We start from the raw sequence: 19,460 nt of genomic DNA on the forward strand, positions 1-19,460 counted from the left end.
TTTGACTACATGCTCAATCTTCAGAAAGTAGTAGTTGTATTGGTATGATTGTTCTGACCATTTCTTTCACACTTACCCTGATGACATTGTATCTGTTGAAGACACCCCCAGCATTGCCACCATCCCTGTGTTCCCGGATAGAATTCTGCATCTAAATTTAAAAAAAGAGAACACACAACTGCTTAAGTCTGAATTCAAAAATTTTGCTAGTTACAGTATCAGAATTTTCCAGTATGACTTGCATAGGAACATAGAAAAAGAACATTTGCCCCCTTTTAGTCTGGACCTCTGAACCTATCAGCTGTGATGCAGCAAGTTTTACTTGATTTGGGGTCTTCTTCATCACTATAGTACCTTTGTGTCTACCCCATGAATACTTGAACCCTGCCACTATTTTGGCTCCTGTAGGTTATCCCTGCCTTGCCTTTTAGAGGCTTTAGGCCTTGCTCAGGCCATGAATCATATTTTTTCTCCAGAAGCATTATGGATCCTGCCTTGGACTTGTTTACAAGCTGTGTGTGTTCACAGCCAAGGTCATCCACTGGCGCTGTGAAGATGTGTAGGATAGATCTTTGCAGGCACTGCTATGATTGGTATCTTGTTCTGTTATCTTGGTCAGACATGCTGTCTGACCAGAGAGTCCTTCAAGAAGCCTATTCTATTCTTCTATGTGCCTGACAATAACCTGTGGGAAAAGGTTCAGATTGATCCCTGTATGTCATCTGGGTATGTTTTGGAGTGAATCTATGGTGGACACAGGAGTTTGGTTCTGACTTTGGAGGAGGAAGGAAGCAAGCAAAGAAAAACAGAGAAGACTTTTCCCGGTTGTCTAGCACCTATCTTTTGGATAGAGAGAGACTATCTTTGTCTGTGACACTAGGGTAAGTCCATTACAGCTGGTCCAATTTCAAGGTCCAATTTCAACATCTTCTGTGGATACAAAAAAGTGGCCCCTAATTCTGGACCTAGTTGAGACCATGTCCCAAAACTATGGATATCTTAATTAGAAGTCCCAACATATCCCCTGAAAAAAATTTCATCAATTTCTGAGATGGTCGAATGGGGAGCTCTGGACCACGTGACACTGAATGACCCACTAGGAAACTAAGCCTTCTCTGACTTCAGGTCTCTACCATGTGAAGCACCACAAGGATCTTCCATCTCACCACTATTATATAACATGACCACACTGAATTAAATAATCCTCAACCAGATAAATAGTTCTTCTCATATGCAGATGATGTCTTTCTACTAATATCTGGAAGTCTGAACCAAGCAAGCATCACTACCATATTGTCCAGAATGGGTGAGGAGATATCATCTCAAACTAAACACTGAAAACCCCCCCCAAATATTATGGTTTTGGGCAACACATACACACATCTAATCCCATCTACCATTACTCTGAAAACTGGAACCAGCTTCAACATTGCGAAAACCTCCAAAGTACTGGGAGTCACTTTAGATAGCTCATTAAAGTTATGAAGATCATGTTAGTGCGAAAATCCTCTTACACTACAAGAACTAAGAAGAATTAAGACCATACATCTTCCAATAGCACTACAGGATACTAGTACAGTCAACGATATTGTCACTACTAGGCTACTGCAATGCTCTGCTCTCAAGTACAGTGGAACCTTGGTTTACGAGCATAATTCGTTCCAGAAGCATGCTCGTAAACCAAATTACTCGTATATCAAAGCGAGTTTCCCCATAGGAACTAAGGGAAACTCGCTTGATACGTTCCCACCTACCCCCACCCCCGAGGCCAGCGGCACTACTGTAGCTTACTCCCCCCCCCCCCCCCCCGAGGCCACTGGCGCTGCTCCACACAACCCCCCCGCGATCCGGCATCCCCCACGCACCCACCCAACAAAAAGCACAGTTACTTACCGTAACAGGTGTTATCCAGGGACAGCAGGCATATATTCTCACATGTGGGTGACGTCATCTACGGAGCCCCAGCGCGGACAGCTTTTCAAGCAAACTTGATTGAAGATTCAAGTTTGCTACACTGCACCACGCATGTGCATGCCTTCTTGCCCACTAGAGGGCGCATCCCCACCTCGTGGTCCTCAGTTCCATAACCAGCAAAGAAGCCATCCCCGGGGAGGAGGGCGGGTTGTGAGAATATATGCCTGCTGTCCCTGGATAACACCTGTTACGGTAAGTAACTGTGCTTTATCCCAGGACAAGCAGGCATGATATTCTCACATGTGGGTGACCTCCAAGCCAACCAAAAAAGGGCAGGTGGGAGGATGGCAATTTAGGAAAACAGGTTACGTAACAATGACTGGCCAAACCGGCCGTCGCTTCTGGACAAAGTGTCCAGACAGTAGTGGGAGGTGAATGTATGAACCGAAGACCAAGTGGCAGCTTTACATATATCCTCCACAGGAGTAGACCGGAGGAAAGCAACAGAAGCTGCCATAGCCCTGACCTTATGCCCGGTGACTCGACCATGGAGCGTGAGACCAGCCTGAGTGTAGCAAAAAGAAATACAAGCAGCCAACCAGTTGGACAAGGTGCGCTTGGAAACAGGATGTCCCAACCGATTAGGATCAAAGGACAAAAACAATTGAGGACCCTTCCGGTGAGACTTGGTACGTTGGAGATAAAAAGCCAACGCCCTCTTACAGTCAAGCGTGTGAAGCGCCGCCTCTCCAGGATGAGAGTGGGGCTTCGGGAAGAACACCGGAAGAACAATAAACTGATTGAGGTGGAAATCAGACACAACCTTAGGTAGAAATTTAGGATGGGTGCGAAGAACCACCTTGTCATGATGGAACACAGTAAAGGGCGGGTCTGCAACCAAAGCCTGAAGCTCACTAATCCGACGAGCCGACGTGAGCGCAAGTAAAAAGACCACCTTCCAAGTGAGAAACTTAAGAAGAGATTTATCAATCGGCTCAAAAGGAGGTTTCATCAGCTGAGCCAAGACCACATTAAGATCCCAAACCACAGGAGGAGGTTTCAGAGGAGGATTAACATTAACTAAACCCCTCATAAAACTAACCACCAGAGGATGAAGAGAGAGAGAACGTCCCTCTAGATGCCGATGGAAAGCAGCAATAGCACTGAGATGTACCCGGATGGAAGTCGTCTTCAGCCCAGACTTGGACAAATGCAACAAATATTCCAGAATCGAGGACACCGGAACGAAACTCGGATCCAGATGGTGCGAGGCACACCAGGATGAAAATCTGGTCCACTTCTGGGAATAACAAAGCCGAGTCGAGGCCTTGCGCGAGGCTTCCAACACCTCCCTGACCGCCGAAGTCAGGGGGAAAGGAACCAAGCCGTCAGATGTAATGACTGAAGATTGGGATGCAACAGCGAACCCCGACTCTGAGACAGCAGAGAGGGAAACACAGGCAGAAATAGAGGCTCCCTGGTACTGAGTTGAAGAAGCAGGGAGAACCAGTGCTGACGAGGCCAACGAGGCGCAATGAGAATCATACTGGCTCTGGATGACTTGAGGTGAACCAACGTCCTCAAGATCAGAGGAAAAGGAGGAAACGCATAAAGGAATCTCCCTTCCCAGTCGAGAAGGAAGGCGTCTGCCTCGAGACGGTCCTGGGAGTAAATCCGTGAATAATAGAGGGGCAGTTTGCGAGTCTCCGGGGAGGCAAACAGATCCACCTGAGGAGTCCCCCAGCGGTGGAAGACCTCGCGCAGGACTCGGGAGTTCAGCGACCACTCGTGCGGCTGGAGAAGACGACTGAGTTTGTCTGCCAGGCAATTCTTCTCTCCCTGAATGTAAACAGCCCGCAGGAAGATGTTCTGGGAGGTTGCCCATTCCCAAAGGCGCAAAGCTTCCCTGCACAGGGACCAAGAGCCTGTCCCCCCTTGCTTGTTGACATAATACATTGCCACTTGGTTGTCCGTCCGTACCAGGACCACCTGATTGCGCAGCAGATGACCGAACGCTCGAGCTGCCAGAAAAATGGCACGAAGCTCCAACACATTGATGTGACAAAGACGGTCCTCCGCCGACCATAGCGCTTGAGTCCGCAGACCGTCGAGGTGAGCTCCCCACGCGTACTCCGAAGAGTCCGTGGTCAGGACCTTGTGATGTGGAGGGACGAGAAAGAGCAAACCCCCGGAAAGATTGGAAGAGTTGGTCCACCAACGGAGCGATCGTCTCAAGGAAGGAGTCACTGTTACAGGAAGGGAGAGTGGGTCTCGATCTTGACGCCACTGGGAGGCCAAGGTCCATTGAGGGAGTCTCAGATGCAATCGGGCAAACGGCGTGACATGAACTGTCGAAGCCATGTGGCCGAGCAGAATCATCAGCCTGTGTGCAGAAACGGAGCGCTGCCGCAAAATCTGACGGGCCAGGCAAAGCAGAGCCTCCAGTCTCGACGAGGGAAGGAACGCACGAAGGCGAACCGTGTCCAGTACGGCCCCGATAAACTGAAGGGATTGAGCCGGGCACAGCTGCGATTTGGGAAAATTCACCTCGAACCCCAGACGCTGAAGAAAAATGATAGTCTGTCGGGTCGCTGAGATAACCCCCTCCCGGGACGAAGCCTTGATCAGCCAATCGTCCAGGTAGGGGAAGACCTGCAGCCCCTGGGATCTCAGGGCAGCCGCGACCACCACCATACACTTCGTGAAAACCCGAGGAGACGAGGCCAGCCCGAAGGGAAGGACGCGATACTGGAGGTGCAACTCCCCCACCTGGAACCGTAAGAACTTGCAGAAGGCGGGATGCACCGGAACATGAGTATATGCTTCCTTCAGGTCCAGGGAGCACATCCAGTCCCCCGAGTCTAACAGAGGGCACAGGACTGGGAGGGACAACATACGGAACTTCTCCCGGACAAGAAACTTGTTGAGCCCTCGGAGGTCCAGAATTGGGCGTAAGTCCCCTGTTTTCTTCGGGACCAAAAAGTACCGGGAGTAAAACCCCCGTCCCCTTTGGTTCGGGGGAACAGGCTCCACCGCCTGAAGGCTCAACAAGGACTTAGCTTCCGACAGAAGAAGAGGAAGCTGGTCTCGACAGTCAAGAGAAGCCCCCGGCGGATGTTCCGGCGGATTGGCTAAGAAGTTTAGCGAGTAACCTTCGGAGATGACCTGGAGCACCCAAGCGTCCGACGTGATCTCGGCCCAGGCTGGAAGAAATGCCTGCAATCGGCCCCCGATAGGAAGGGGGTCCTTCGACAGTGGGGAGGGGGGAGGGGGCCCGCCCCCAACCGCGCATCACGTCAAAAAGACGGAGCGGGCTTAGACGCTCCTTGCGCCTGAGGCTTTGGTTGGGACGCTCTGCCCTGCTGCGGGGGACACCGGGGCGGAGGCCTCGAGAAGGCCGGCGTCGACTTCTGCGGGTACCGCCGCGGAGGAGGTCTAAACGGCTTCTGCGGCGGAGTCCGGGGTTTAGGACGGACCAATGAGGCAATAGAGTGCTCATGTTCGGACAAGCGTTTGGTCGCCGCCTCCAAGGACTCATCGAACAACTCGGAGCCAACACAGGGGAGATTGGCCAGACGTTCTTGCAAGTTCGGGTCCATGTCCAAAGTACGAAGCCATGCGAGACGGCGCATCGCCACCGCAAAAGCGGATACGCGAGAGGCCAACTCAAAGGCATCGTAAACTGCGTGAAAAAGGTAGAGACGCAGCTGAGATAAATTGGCCATAAAGGCTCCAATTCCAAGGGGAATCCGGCATGACCCCATAATACCTGGGCAACGCCTTCACCATCTGCCTTAAATAGGATGAGAAGGTGAATGCGTAATTAAGGACCCTGGCAGCCATCATGGAGTTGGAATAGAGGCGACGATCAAACTTGTCCAGGGTCCGCCCCTCCCGCCCGGGGGGAACCGCAGCAGAGACCCGAGAAGGCTGGGACTTCTTCAACGCCGACTCCACCAGCAACGACTGGTGAGACAACTGCGCCCTATCGAAGCCCTTACAAGGGACTGTGCGGTACTTAGACTCCATCTTAGATGGAACTGCTGTGACTGTAAGAGGGGAGTCCAAGTTCCTCAGGAAGGTCTGGTGTAGAACCTTGTTAAGAGGCAGCCGGGGAGTCTCTCTGGGAGGAGAGGGCAAATCCTGCTCCTCCAGAAATTCCTTCGTGTATTGCGACCCTGACGCCAGATCAAGGTCCAAAGCCCTCCCCATATCCAGCACAAATCGTGAAAAGGAGGAGGGCTTCGAAGGCGGCGAGGGAGAACGAGAAGCCCTCGTCGCCAAGAAAGAAGGGGAAGCCTCAAGAGAATAACGAGGTTCCTTCCCCGTGCCCGAACCCGAACCCCAAGAGGCCGCACCAAGCGACCTCGACGGGGTCGGGGACCGGCCATGCCCCAAGGAACCCCTTCGGGAGGTCCCCGGGGTATAGGGAACCGAGGCACGCCCCCTCCGTCTTGGCGAAGAGTCCCTCGAGTACCCAACCTCGGAGGAACGGAGAAGCCTCGGATTATCGAGGCAAAGCTCGGAGACCCGAAGGGTCTCGGCCCCGGTCGGCGAGGAGCGACCGCGTCGAGGAGAGACCCGTTGACGTTTGGGCTGCCTCGACCGACGCTTCGCCCGAGGCCGACCCGAGGGCGAGGAGCCCCTGGAGGATCTCGACGAGGAGGAGATCCTCCGAACCCTCCACACCTTGTCCCGAGGCCGCACGCTCCGCTCAGGCTGGTCAGCCGAGGTCGAGGGCAAGGCCGGGGCCGAGGCCGAGGCCGTCCCGGGGGCCGAAGTCGAGGGCACTGAGACTGAGGCCGCCGACGCCGGGGCCGCCAAGGGCGGCTGGAGGTGCGCGAGGGCACCGGATAGCTCCGAGGTAATGAGCGCACGGAGTAAGTCCTGAAAGGCCGGCACCGCCATCATGGCAGGTAGATCCGGGGCCGGCGGGTGCTCCCTTGAGGGCGACCTCGGTCTCGAGTATTCCCGCGGGGCACCCGACTTCGACGCTCGGGGCGGGGCCGAGGACGACCCACCCGCCCCCGTCGATGATCCTGAGGATGGCTTCTTCGAGGCTGGAAGAGAAGAAGGAAGTGAGGACTTACCCTTCGTCAACTTCGGGGTCGAGGAGACCGGCTTCGACGAAGCTGGCTGTTGGGGCGAGGTCGAGGGAGACGAGGCCGAGGTCAAGACCGGGGCCGAGGCCGATGTCGAGGCCTTCCCCGCCCCGGCGTCCACCGCAAAGAGCTCCGCCATACGAGCGCGACGGCGGCGGAGGGCCCTGGTTTGAAAAGTAGAGCACCGAGTACAGGAGTCGGTCGGGTGCTCAGGGCCCAGACAAAGTAAGCACCACCGGTGAGGATCGGTGATCGAAAGGAGACGATTGCACCGGGTGCACTTTTTAAAACCCGTCAAGGGACGGGACATGGACACGAAACCCGGCCGGGAACAAACGAGGTCCCACGGCCGCGGCTCCCGGGAGCCCCCGGAGCCGAACGGAAGAAAAATAAAAGATTTTTTTTTTTTTGACGCAAACCGATACACAATCAAAGAAAAAAACAAAGTAAGCACAGCGACCGAGAGGGAAACACTCAGCCGCGGTGTCAGAAGGCTAAACAAGAAGAGCACAAATTCCACAGGGCTTCTGGCTCCGCGGAAAAGACTGAACTGAGGACCACGAGGTGGGGATGCGCCCTCTAGTGGGCAAGAAGGCATGCACATGCGTGGTGCAGTGTAGCAAACTTGAAACTTCAATCAAGTTTGCTTGAAAAGCTGTCCGCGCTGGGGCTCCGTATATGACATCACCCACATGTGAGAATATCATACCTGCTTGTCCTGGGATAACACATTGTCTTACCTCTATCTGGCACTGGCACCAGCACCAATGCACAGGACATGCCGATGCCCGAAGATCTGCTCTCTTCCTTGTGCTGGGCCTTGAGCATTTGCGCATGCTCAAGGCCTTCTAGTTCTCGCTCTCTCAGAGATAGAATTGGTAAATGTCCTCCTACGCTCAACGCCTGACAGGCTGTAGGCATCCATGTGTGAGTTCCCTCCCTGCCGCCAAGATAAACACCAGAGTGGCTGTCCACCATATACCCTGCCCCACGCGATTAATACAAGTACCACCATCCTTCATGGACATCCCCCCTCAGCTGGAATTACACTTACAATTTTTAGAAAGCTGCTGCTGCTCCCGATGTCAAGAAAGATGTTGCTGTAGCCACCGAACCTGAAGTAAGCAGCTGCCGACAATGCTGTATGGTGATCCAGTGTGGGGCTTTGAGCATCTGCGCATGCTCAAGGTCTGCTGGCTCCCACCTTCTCAGAGAAGGCAGGAGCAGGGAGACCTTGAGCATTTGCAGATACTCAAGGCCCCACACCGGATCACCATACAGCGTCAGTGACACCTGTTTACTTCAGGTTCAGTGACTGCAGCAACATCTTTTTTGGTATTGGGAGCAGCAGAAGCAGCAGCTTTCTAAAATCATAAGTGTAATTCTGGCTGAGGGGGAAGTTCATGAAGGATGGTGGTGCCTTTATTAGGTTCGGTGACTTAGGAACAGCTTTCTTCGGAGTTGAGCAGCAGCAGAAGCTTTTTTAAGTCGTAAGTGTAATGCTGTCCGAGGTGGGATGTCCATGAAGGATGGTGGTGCCTTTATTAAGTTTGGTGGCTGCAGGAACAGCTTTCTTCAGCATCGGGGGCAGCAGCAGCAGTTTTTTCCAATGGTAAGCACGATGCTGGCTGAGGGCCTTTTTCTGAGGAGGACATGGAGGCCACTAGTTCTCCAGGCTGCTTTACACTCAGTTCACTCCTGCTAGGGTTGCCACCTTTCCTCCTTTCTACTGTACCTCCTTTTATCTCTCTACTTACACTCTTCCTCACCCTTCATCCTCACCAACTACAACACTTGTCCCAGCTCAGGAATACTGGATTGATGGATCAAGTTCTCAATGGATGGCTGAGGGGGGGCATCCATGAAAGATAGTGGGCGGGGGTTGCTGCAAGTGTTGCTATGTTTGCTTAATACATTGGGGGCAAGGTGGGAATTATGGAGCTAAACAGTTAGTATAGATGGGAGGACTGGATAGGGCATAAGGGTTTGTTTGGGTTTATTTTTCTGTTACTACCATCCTGTTCTAGTTTGTTACTGCTTCTTACCTTCAAGCCCATGTAGCCACTAGGGAACCTTTATGAGCAGACTCAAAAATACATTTTTCTGAAAGGCTTCTCAAGGAACTTTTAAATTGCTGTTATTGTAAATGTGTGGTTTTGTGCCAATTAAAATATTTAAATTTAAAAAAAAAATTGTGTTAAAATTTATGGCAAGAACGTCTATTCTTTGTAGACATTCTCACCAGGATCATCCAAATTTCTAATCTCTGTTTATACTCGAGTCAACCTTTTTTCCTCATTTTTTTTTGGGAAAAAGGTCACCCCAGTTTATATTTGAGTACTGTATTTTTCATTCTATAAGATGTACTCCTCTGTAGAGGAGGAAAAACCAAGGAAAAAAAATTTCCTCCTCTAAAGGGGGGGTGCATCTTATGGACGGGTGCGTCTGGTGCTGGGAAGCCCAAAGCAGCCTACCCACAGCCTGAAGGAGCCTGCCTGCAGCCCACAGCTCGAAGCTGCCTGCAGCCCGGCCGCAGCCTACAGCTCAAAGCTGCCCATAGCACCTTTTTAAAGTTGCAGTGGTCCAGCGCACACTCCAGCAGGACAGCTGCCTTTGGTAGCAGAGCGGCACGATGCAGGAGCGTGACCTTTGCACTTCCTGCCTGGTCCCGTGCTGCAGAGGGCACACTCCTGCGTTGCGCCGCTCTGCTTCCAAAGCCAGCCACCCAGGAGAGCACGCTGGACCAGCGCAACTTTAAAAAGGTATCTGGGGGGGAGGGGGAAGGTATATCAGTGTTTCTCAAGTCGGTCCTGGAGTACCCCCTTGCCAGTTAGGTTTTCAAGATATCCACAATGAATATGCATGAAAGAAATTTGCATATAATAGAGGCAGTGTATTCAAATCAAGTTTATGCAAATTCAATGTGGATATCCTGAAAACCTAACTGGCAAGGGGGTACTCCAGGACCGACTTGAGAAACACTGAGCTAGGACACCTGGGTTATTTGTAGTCTCAAAAGGAATAAAAGGCCAGAGGCAAGTAAAAGACAAGATTAGTAGACTAGGGAAAAGTTTGGAAGTAAGAAAGCCTAGAAGAGTATATACTTGGTAGCCTAGGAGGGAATTTGAAAGTGCCCTGAATTGAGCAAAGAGGGTTTGGAACTTAGCCATGAAAAATCCAAGTAGATGAAATTGTGCACAAGGGTTTCTAAGCTCTGGAAATTACACTCTATCAGATCACATTTTGACACTACAGCATTTCAACTGTTCAAGTTTATTCAAGTTTCAAGTTTATTTAAAATGTGTTGTACACGCAATGTCAAGTATTTCAATGTGCATAACAATATTAAAAATAGGGGGACAAACTACAAGACAATTTGTTACAAAAAATAAAATATATATATATATATGTACAAATTTAATTACCGGTACAAAAGAAGAGGGGGATGAATTACAATCATAAAAGAAAATGAAGAAACTGTTGGTGCAGTCTTTAGTTTTATCAGTTATAGATTAGGTGGTATAGAAGAATAAAGTTATTATTATTATTATTATTGTAATATAGTTATGATTTCTGGTACCCAGAGGCACCTTTGAAGGTTCCGCATGTTACAAAATACAGTGGCTTGTCTGATTTTCAATTTTAAAAGATCAAATCACATTACACCCTACATATATGCAAACACACACACATATATACAGTATAAATACTGTATGTATACGCACATACATTTTTCTCTCTCTTATTCTATTTAGACGCTTGGTAAGAATGCTTTGCTTCCCTATTTTAATTAGTGTTCCATTTCAATTTTTAGTCCATTTGTAATTATTTTTTTAATGTAAACTGTTTTGTATTGCTCTCAGGAAATGTGGTATATGAAGATAAATAAACCATAATCATACATAAACCCCTTAATGCTCACCTTTCAACAGTAGAGGAACCATGCAGTTTCATGATCTAATCTTCTACAGCTGTATTCACATTACTTGAAAACACTTGGATATATGCTTCAAGGGCATACAAAACAAAGCAAGAATCATGGTATCTCAATGTAAATAAATGGTATCCTTTGTAGTGGTTACATATCTAAGTACTACCAATGCCTAAGTTAACTGAAGAATGCCACTAGAAGCAGCAAAAAAAATGGCAAGATTGAGGTGCTAGCACAGTACCTACATAGGCCCTTTAGGCTGCCGAACACCAAAGCAGACACAAAGATAGCACCAGAAATGTAGGCCCAGAAACTCCTAGTCTACATTTCTGGTGCCTATCTTTGCAGGGGGATCCTGACAATAGTCCACAGGCTGCCATCAGCTGATTGCGGCAGAGGAATTCTCAATCAGCTTAGACAGCAGGGCTCACCGAAACATCTTATGGACCTAAGGCCCTGATTGGCCCAGGTGCCTAAGGTTCCTCTTATGGGAGGGACTTTAGGTGCCTGGGCAAATCACTGTCTTAGGCCCCTTCCCATTCCATCCCAGGGTGCACCGGGAAGGAGAAGGCCCGGTTTTTTTTGATGAGGCAGGCCTGCTGGTAGGAGGGAGTGGACATCCCTCCTGTCGATGTTCCATCAAAGGTGCAAGGGGTGTGTATGGGGATGTCAAGCTCGGGGTCTCTCCTTGGAGGGGTACTGGGAGAGGATCGGTTGAGGGGTGGGGATCAATTGAGAAGTGTGGAGGGGGGAGGAAGGGAGAGAGGAATCGGGGATCTCCCTGCTGGTTCAGTTAATTGGGGTTTCCTCTGCCACAATCAGGTGATGGCAGGCTGTGGATTATTGTTGGGATCCCCTGGCAAAGATAGGCACCAGAAATGTAGGCCAGGGTTTTCCAGGCCTACATTTCTTGTGCCTATCTTTGTGTGAATCATGCCTACGTAGGCGCTTGAGGCGTGATTCTCTAACCAGCGCTGTTGTGATTGATGGCCACTTTTAAGGTGATTGTCGACATGGGCGCCGGTTAGAGAATCCGGGGGGTTAATGTATTTAATTAAATAAGCAAATGTTTTAATGTATTTTATTAAATACATGGATTTAGAATGAAATGGTTTTTTTTTACAATAAGATATGCACTCAAATTAAAGGAAAATATATAGTAACTATATTTTTACCTCTTCTTCTACTGATTGGTGTTCTTTATCATCTGGAGCAAGATCCATTAGAATAGTTCCCTGACTAACACAGTGAAAAGTCAAATAAGGGTTGGTTCCTGCAGGTGAGAAAAAAAAAAATCACAAAGTAAATCAACCATAAGAGATTAGACATAAGAATTGCAATACTGGTCAGATCAAAGGTCCATCTATCCCAGCACCATGTCTCCAACATTGGCCAAACCAGGGCAAAGTCATCTGGAGAACCCCAATAAGCAGCAAAACTCCATGCTAACTGCCCCCCCTACACCCTCTTTGGATTCAGCCCAACAATAGTACCCAGAACTTATCCTCAAGAATCTACCCAAACACTCTTCAGACCCAGTCATGCTAATTGCCCCCATTATACCCTCAGGAGCTCATTGAGTATAGGTTTATAAGATAAAATAATCCATCTGAAACAAAAAGAAAGGCATGGTATAGTCTACAACTGGGATGAATCATAGAATTCAAGTATCTCTATCAACAACAGCTGTTTGACTCTTCTGAAATCTCTAGCCATAAGGGGTTCAATTTCAATCAAACAACTGGGTAAATAAACATGAGCTTTTCTCTTTATAAGCTTTCAAGCAGTTCAAGTGTCAAAATGTTAATAGGCTACCTACCCTAAGGAGTGGATACATGAATAAGGGAACTATATTTTATAAATGGTGCTATACAATATACAGTATATCCAATGGACAGATAAAAGGAATCAAGGGTAGAAAAATTCTAAGGAAAGGAACCAATTGCTATAACCAAGGTGAGGATCTTCTACATCTTCATGGACTATGAAAGAAAGTACTATTTTTTTGTTGTTCCCTTTATTACTACAAAAATTCTTTTACAACTGGGTTGGAGTTTATGGACATCTGATGGTCTTTCAACCAGAAAAAGAAGATTAACCTCAATAATCCTTCTGTTAACACAGCATACGAATCTTGACAAGTAAGTTAAGTCTCTTCAGTCGTGAGCTGTTGTAGAAGGAATTATATTGTATATTTTTTCTTTAGCTTTGCCTCCTTCCTCAGTGGGCTGTACTGCACCTCCTCGGTTTGTACCAAAGAAATTGATAACCACTACAATAGGAAATATACGAAGAAGGGGTAAGGGAAACTTCCCTGACCTGTAACAAGTATAATGAACAATATTAATCAAAACATATTATACAAAACAAAGTGGAACAATCAAGCAACTTATCTGAGTGCAACCAGTACCAACATTTATGGAGTTTGTATACTCTCAATTGCAATTGTAATACCATTGCATTGTATTCATAATACTTGACTGGCATTACAAGATCTCAAGTTCTGGACAGACATACTTGTCCAAGACATTAAGGAGGTGAATAATTACACTGACAGGGCAGAGCATCAGAACTCATATGCCGTGTTAACAGAAAGAAGATTATCAAGGTAAAAACCTAATCTTCCCTTCTATTACACAGGGCATATGAGTCCTGACAAGTGGGATGCATCAAAAAAGTCTCTAGAATCTAGGGTGGGACAAATGAGCCTGACCTTAACATTGAGGACCCAAAAGTGGCGCCCTTTTTCACTGCTATGTCTACTCTATAAAAACTTTGTAAAAGTATGGACCATGTAGCCACTCTGCAAATCTCCTTGGGTGAGATCACCCAGGCCTCCACCCATGAAGAAGCTACACTTCTCATGGAATGAGCTCTCAAAGATATTGGTGGGTGGCTGTTTACCACAGCCAATGTACACTGATATCGCTACGCAAATCCATCTGGGTTGCTCAACCTGGTCTTACTAGTTAGGACAAAACAACAGTCGGAGAGCCAAAAGTCATTTGTCACTTCTAAATAACGGAGAACTCTCCTCACATCCAGTAATTTCAACCATTTGTCCTGTTTCTTTGAACCTTTGGACTGAAATGCAGGCAGTCAGACCTCCTGATTGATGTGAAAAGCCAAAACTACTTTTGACAAAAAGTAAGGAACCATGCGCAGAGAGACCCCAGCTTCTGCAACCTTAAGAAATGGCTCTCAGCATGAAAGCATCTGCAACTCTGAGACTTGCCTTGCTGAGGCAATAGCCACTAGAAAGACCGTCTTGACTGTCAGATCCAGCAGACACACATCTTGTAAAGTCTCATAAGGAGCCTTACTGAGACCCTGCAACACAATGTTTAAGGTTCCATGATGGAAAAGGTTGTCTTACCAGAGGATGCAGCCTAAGCACCCCCTTCAAGAATCTGACTAAACCTGGATGAGAAGTCAGAGAACCCTTTTCTAATTTGACTCTGAAACATGACAGGCTGTCTACCTGTACCTTGAGAGATCCAACCACTAGAGACTTTTTGAGTCCAGCGTGCAGAAATGCTAGGACTACCAAAACCGGAGCCTTGAAGGGTTCCATATTGTCCTTAGCATACCAAAGCTGAAATGTATTCTAGGCCTTAGCATATGTTGCGACTGTTGCCAGCTTCTTAGTTGTAAGGAGAGTAGCAATAACTACTCCTGAATACCCTATCTGAGCTAAAGCTGTGCGTTCAAGAGCCATGCCATAAGACTGAATTTTCCATGGGTACTAGACCCTGTGGCAGTAAATCTAGATGTACCGGTAATTTGAGACCTTTGTCTCTCTGTGTATGCACTAGATGCGTGTACCAAGGCCACTGCGGCCAATTCAGAGCTACCAGAATTACCAATGCCAGGTGGAGAGATATTCTGTGGAGAACCCGACTTATCTTAGGCCATGGGGAAATATGTACAGCAGCTCTACAGCATCTCTTTCTTCAGCCATGGTTGTACTAAAGTGTCCAGTCCAGGATTTGGATCCTTGGCTAAGAAACAGCTTGCTTTCTTGTTCATTGCTGAAGCCATCAGATGGACTGTTAGTCATCCCCAATACTGCAAAATGTATTGAAAGGCTACCTGGGACAATGACAACTCCCCTGGGTTCAAAGTCTGCCGGCTTGCACATCCTCAACCCCTTCTACATAAGCCGCAGAGATCACCAGCAGATGGATTTCCGCCCAATGGAAAAATTTGGCCTCCAATCTTAATGGAGCACTACTGGTGCCTCCCTGCCAGTTGACATACACCACCGCTATGGCATTGTCTGAAAACACCCTATGGCTTTGCCTTCCATGGATTTCCCCAGGGTCTGTAATGCCAATCATATGGCTTCTCAGCTCTAGTCTGTTTATTGACCATTTCCTCTGAGAGGGAGTCCTTCAGTCTTGAATTGGATGGCCATTGCAATGAACCCCTCCAGCTGTAAAGACTGGAATCTGTGGTCAGTATCACCCACCAACGCAAGCTGTGCCATTCTTCCTCCATCCAGATGGATCTGAAGGAGATCTGTCTGTGGGAACCAGCGCAACAATAGAATGTCCTAGAATGGGCACATATGAGCCTTTGCCCACGGAACCACTTCTGTGGTTGCTACCATGGACCCCTGTACCTGGAGATAGTATCGCATTGTAGGCGCTGGCATTGTTAAGAGGTCTGAAATTTGTCTTCAGATCTTCTGTTTACATGACTCGGGAAGAAAAACATGGCCTTCCTCCTATGGCCTCCTCCTTCCCCCTCTTTCCTCCTTTTTTTAAATTGAAATTTATTAACGTATCCAAACAAGTATACAGGATATGGGAATTTACACAAAAAATATAGAAATATTATTTCTTAATACAACTTATATCAGTCAGAGAAAATCAGAAATCCCATCAAGCCCCCATCATTGAGGAGAAAGAATTAATATATTTTAAAAATAAACAGGCAATGTTTTGTGGAGTTAGAATCCAAATATTTCCAGATGTGGCAAGAGTAACCCAACTTAGACGAAAAGCTTTTTTAGCTTTGAAATCTAAGGTAGTCTTCCTTTTTCTTTTATTTTCCATCTCAATGTATTTTTTTAAATTTCCCCTCCCTCCCCCTTTCCCATTGGTTCCAGTAAGTATAGCTTAGTTCATTAACCCCAGCAATTTTATTTTCTAATTTTTACTCAAAATTGATTTTATTTTTTATTATAATGTTATTGTAAACCATTTAGTTATCCATTGATAGACGGTATATCAAGTGACAAATAAACTTGGAAACATGGATTGAAACAAATTCCCAAATACTCTAGGGCAGTGTTTCTCGACAGGCGGTATGCATACCCTTGGTGGTATGTGGGCCGCATGTTGGGGGTATGCAGCCTGGCTGCCGCCAGGGATCCCTCCCTGCCCACTGCATCACCCCCCACCTCCGAAAACACACCCTGCAACCTTGCCAGAGCTGACACACTCCATCAGCAGCATCCATCAGCAACTTCGCACAGGGCGCATGCAGAAACTCACACTGCACGCAGCTGGCCCTTCAGGCCTTCTCCCGACATCAATTCTGACATCAGAGAGAAGGTTCCAGGCCAGACAGGCCCGACCAAAGGGAAAGGTGGAGAACTAGAAATAACTCCCCAGAATGTGGAACCTCAGATACTTTCTGTGCTCTGGGAATATGCAGATAAGCCTCTGTTAAGTCCAGGGAGGCTAAAAACTCCCTTGGAGCCTCTGCCACGACTGAACAAATGATCTCCATGTGGATGGCAGTACTTTTAGTGTTGCATTGACAGACTTCAGATCCAGGACTGGTCTCCAGTCATTTGAGTCTTTCTAGGGTACTGTGAAGTATATATAGTATCTGCCTAAGCTGGATTCTTCGGGAGACATGGCCTCTATGGCTTGAATGTCTAAGAGCCCTGTCACCATTGCCTGGAATTTGACTGCTTTCGCTGGCCGCCCATCCGTAAAGTCCACAAATATATCCTGGACGGGGTGACAGCAACCAGCAGTCCAAGGAAATCAGCTTCCAAGCCTTCCAAATAAGCTGACAACTTAACACCTATCTACGGAGGTCTGGCCACTAACCTGGCATCATTGGAGAGTTTTGGAAGTGGCTGTGGTTCAAGAACCAGAAAACTGAGATTGCCTAGCATTTCCATAGCTCTGTCTAGATCCTTGATAAGATCTCTGGTTAGAGGCTCTTCCCGAATACTGATGAAATCACAGAGGGCCTTGAAAATTAGCTTGACCTGACCCTCTAGGAGTCCAAGGTCTGCTGTCAGGCAAAGCTTTTGAGCAAGGATCTGCCATATGATCATCTAATCCCTTACCAAACAGTATTTGCCCCTTAAAAGGGAGCCTGTTTAGTATTGCTTTAGAAGCCAAATCTCCCACCCACTGTCTTATCCAGAGCATTCTACGAGCAGAATGGCATAAGTAGAAATCTTGCTCATGACTTTAATTATATCATACAGGGAATCTGCTACATAGTCAACCTCTCACCATCACCAGCTGGGGGTAAACGTCATCATCTACCAAGGGAGTCCAACATAATCTGGTATGGAAAGCATGTGCCGCATTGATTCCCAAGGCCAAAGCCTTGAAGTGTCTTTAAAGGAAAACATCTACCCTGACATGACACCTCATTAGGCAGGGAAGTACGCTTGGCAACCTGTTCTACCAAGGAATCCACTTTAGGCTTAATGAACAGCTACTGAAATTTAGAAGCCACGAGATACAGCTTTGAGATCATCATAGCAACCCGCAACGACCCCTCTGGAATCTCCCAATGCTCCGGGACTAGCAAAGTAATGTCAGGATGCGAGGGAAAAAATGAAGCGAGTCTTAGAGAGCACTGTGAAGCCGAGATCTGCGGATCTTCCAGATTTAATTCCCACAGGGAATCCATAATAACTTCCAGCAATTCTGTTGACTTGAAGAGGCAGTGTACTGACAGGTCTTCCCCTTGATCAAGGTCCAACTACATATCTTGGCAAGCAGACTATGATTGAGACCCTGAATCTCCTTAAAATCGAAGATTCACTCTGGGGCAGTAAAGGCAAGGACTCTGACTAGTCATCTGGTTCCAGATCAGAAACTTTCTCTGGGGGAGGCACATTATGGGAGGCCAGACCACAGGTGCACCTTCCGTGGGCACAGATGGACCCCAACAACTTCACTTAAATAAGTTTTCCACATGTGATTCACAAAATCAAGGTAAAGCTCTAAGTAGGAAGCCCAAAGGACCCTTTCAGGGACTCATCTTGTCGTCTCTTGGGCTCCAGGAAGGATTTCCTCCCTGACAAACAAGACCCCTGTGATTCCCCAGTCCTAGAATTACTAAAGGGGGCTAAAGCCCAAGGTTCCCACCTCCATCACATGTGCTGTGGCATGTGGCACATGGACATTCCTCAGCCAACCATCCAGCACAAACCTGGCATAATACAAGAGTAGAAAGATCTGAGAAGTCCATAATAAATGATTTTAAGTAAAATTGAGGTGTTTTGAGGCAGATAGAGGCACTGCTCTGAGCACAACTTTTTCCATGAGTAAAGACACAAGTGTTATTGCATATTTTTACTTCAAGAAGGATAGTCAATTTTCAAACATCCCATTTACTTAGATAAATTGCTTACCTCTTTATTTAATATCTTTACTATTACATGCAAGAACTTTATATATTAACTAACTTTGCCTAATGTTACAGCCTCAGTACCCTGAGGTTGTGGGTTCAAACCCTTCACTGCTCCCTCTGACCCTAGGAAAGCCACTTAATCCTCTACTGCTCCAGGTATATTAGATAGATTGTGAGCCATTGGACAGAAAGGGAAAATGTTTGAAGTACCTGTGTGTAAACCGCTTTGAGTGTGGTTGTAAAACTACAAAAAGGCAGGATACAAGTCCTAATCCCTTTCATTTTAAAATTGTTTTAGCGTTAAGTACAGTTGCTTACTTATAACAGGGGTTTCATAATAGTTTATAGTTTATTATTTGCATTCTGCCTTTAAACAAGGCAGATTACAACCAAACTCACAATCCCTTCTTAAGCTTAGAAACTAATGGTTGAATTGACACTGGACTCTATTATTGTAGGCCATTATTACACTAGGCCTTGTATTGTATGTACACTGTGGTTGTACACACTTTTGAGTGTGGTTGTAAAACTACAGAAAGTTGATATACAAGTCTCAATCCATTTCCCTAACTAGACGCTCTCAAGATATCTCCCAAGAAAGATAAAGAGATATTAATATAAAATTAATATTAATAGTGCTTGTTCGCATAAATGTTGTTAGGACCAGCAAACAAATTAGAAGATTCTTACTTGATGATGTTTGATCAATTCAAGAGACACTGAGATTAATTAGAGTTCTGATCAAAAGCTGACATAGACAAAGGAAGCCATTTCTGACAATCAAAATCATGGAGTCTTGGATATGAACAGAACTGGGAGAGAAGCAAATAGCACCCTCTTCCCTAAATATATGGAAAGTGTCCGCACACCAAATGAAGAGCACAGCTCACATGAAA

At 47.1% G+C, this 19,460-nt stretch overlaps 1 protein-coding gene across 1 annotated transcript in view; it reads right to left on the reverse strand.

Annotated features, from left to right (window-relative positions):
* TNKS (tankyrase) overlaps positions 1 to 19,460 on the reverse strand; it is a 498,734-nt gene that overhangs the window by 52,637 nt on the left and 426,637 nt on the right. The window contains exons 22-23 of the mRNA XM_033915990.1: positions 12,123 to 12,220; positions 77 to 151 (exon numbers count right to left, since the gene is read on the reverse strand). Coding sequence (XP_033771881.1) covers positions 77 to 151; positions 12,123 to 12,220 — 173 coding nt within the window. The remainder of the gene's footprint in view (positions 1 to 76; positions 152 to 12,122; positions 12,221 to 19,460) is intronic.

Source organism: Geotrypetes seraphini, chromosome 1 (genome assembly GCF_902459505.1).
Source record: "Geotrypetes seraphini chromosome 1, aGeoSer1.1, whole genome shotgun sequence".
NCBI classification, from domain to species: domain Eukaryota; kingdom Metazoa; phylum Chordata; class Amphibia; order Gymnophiona; family Dermophiidae; genus Geotrypetes; species Geotrypetes seraphini.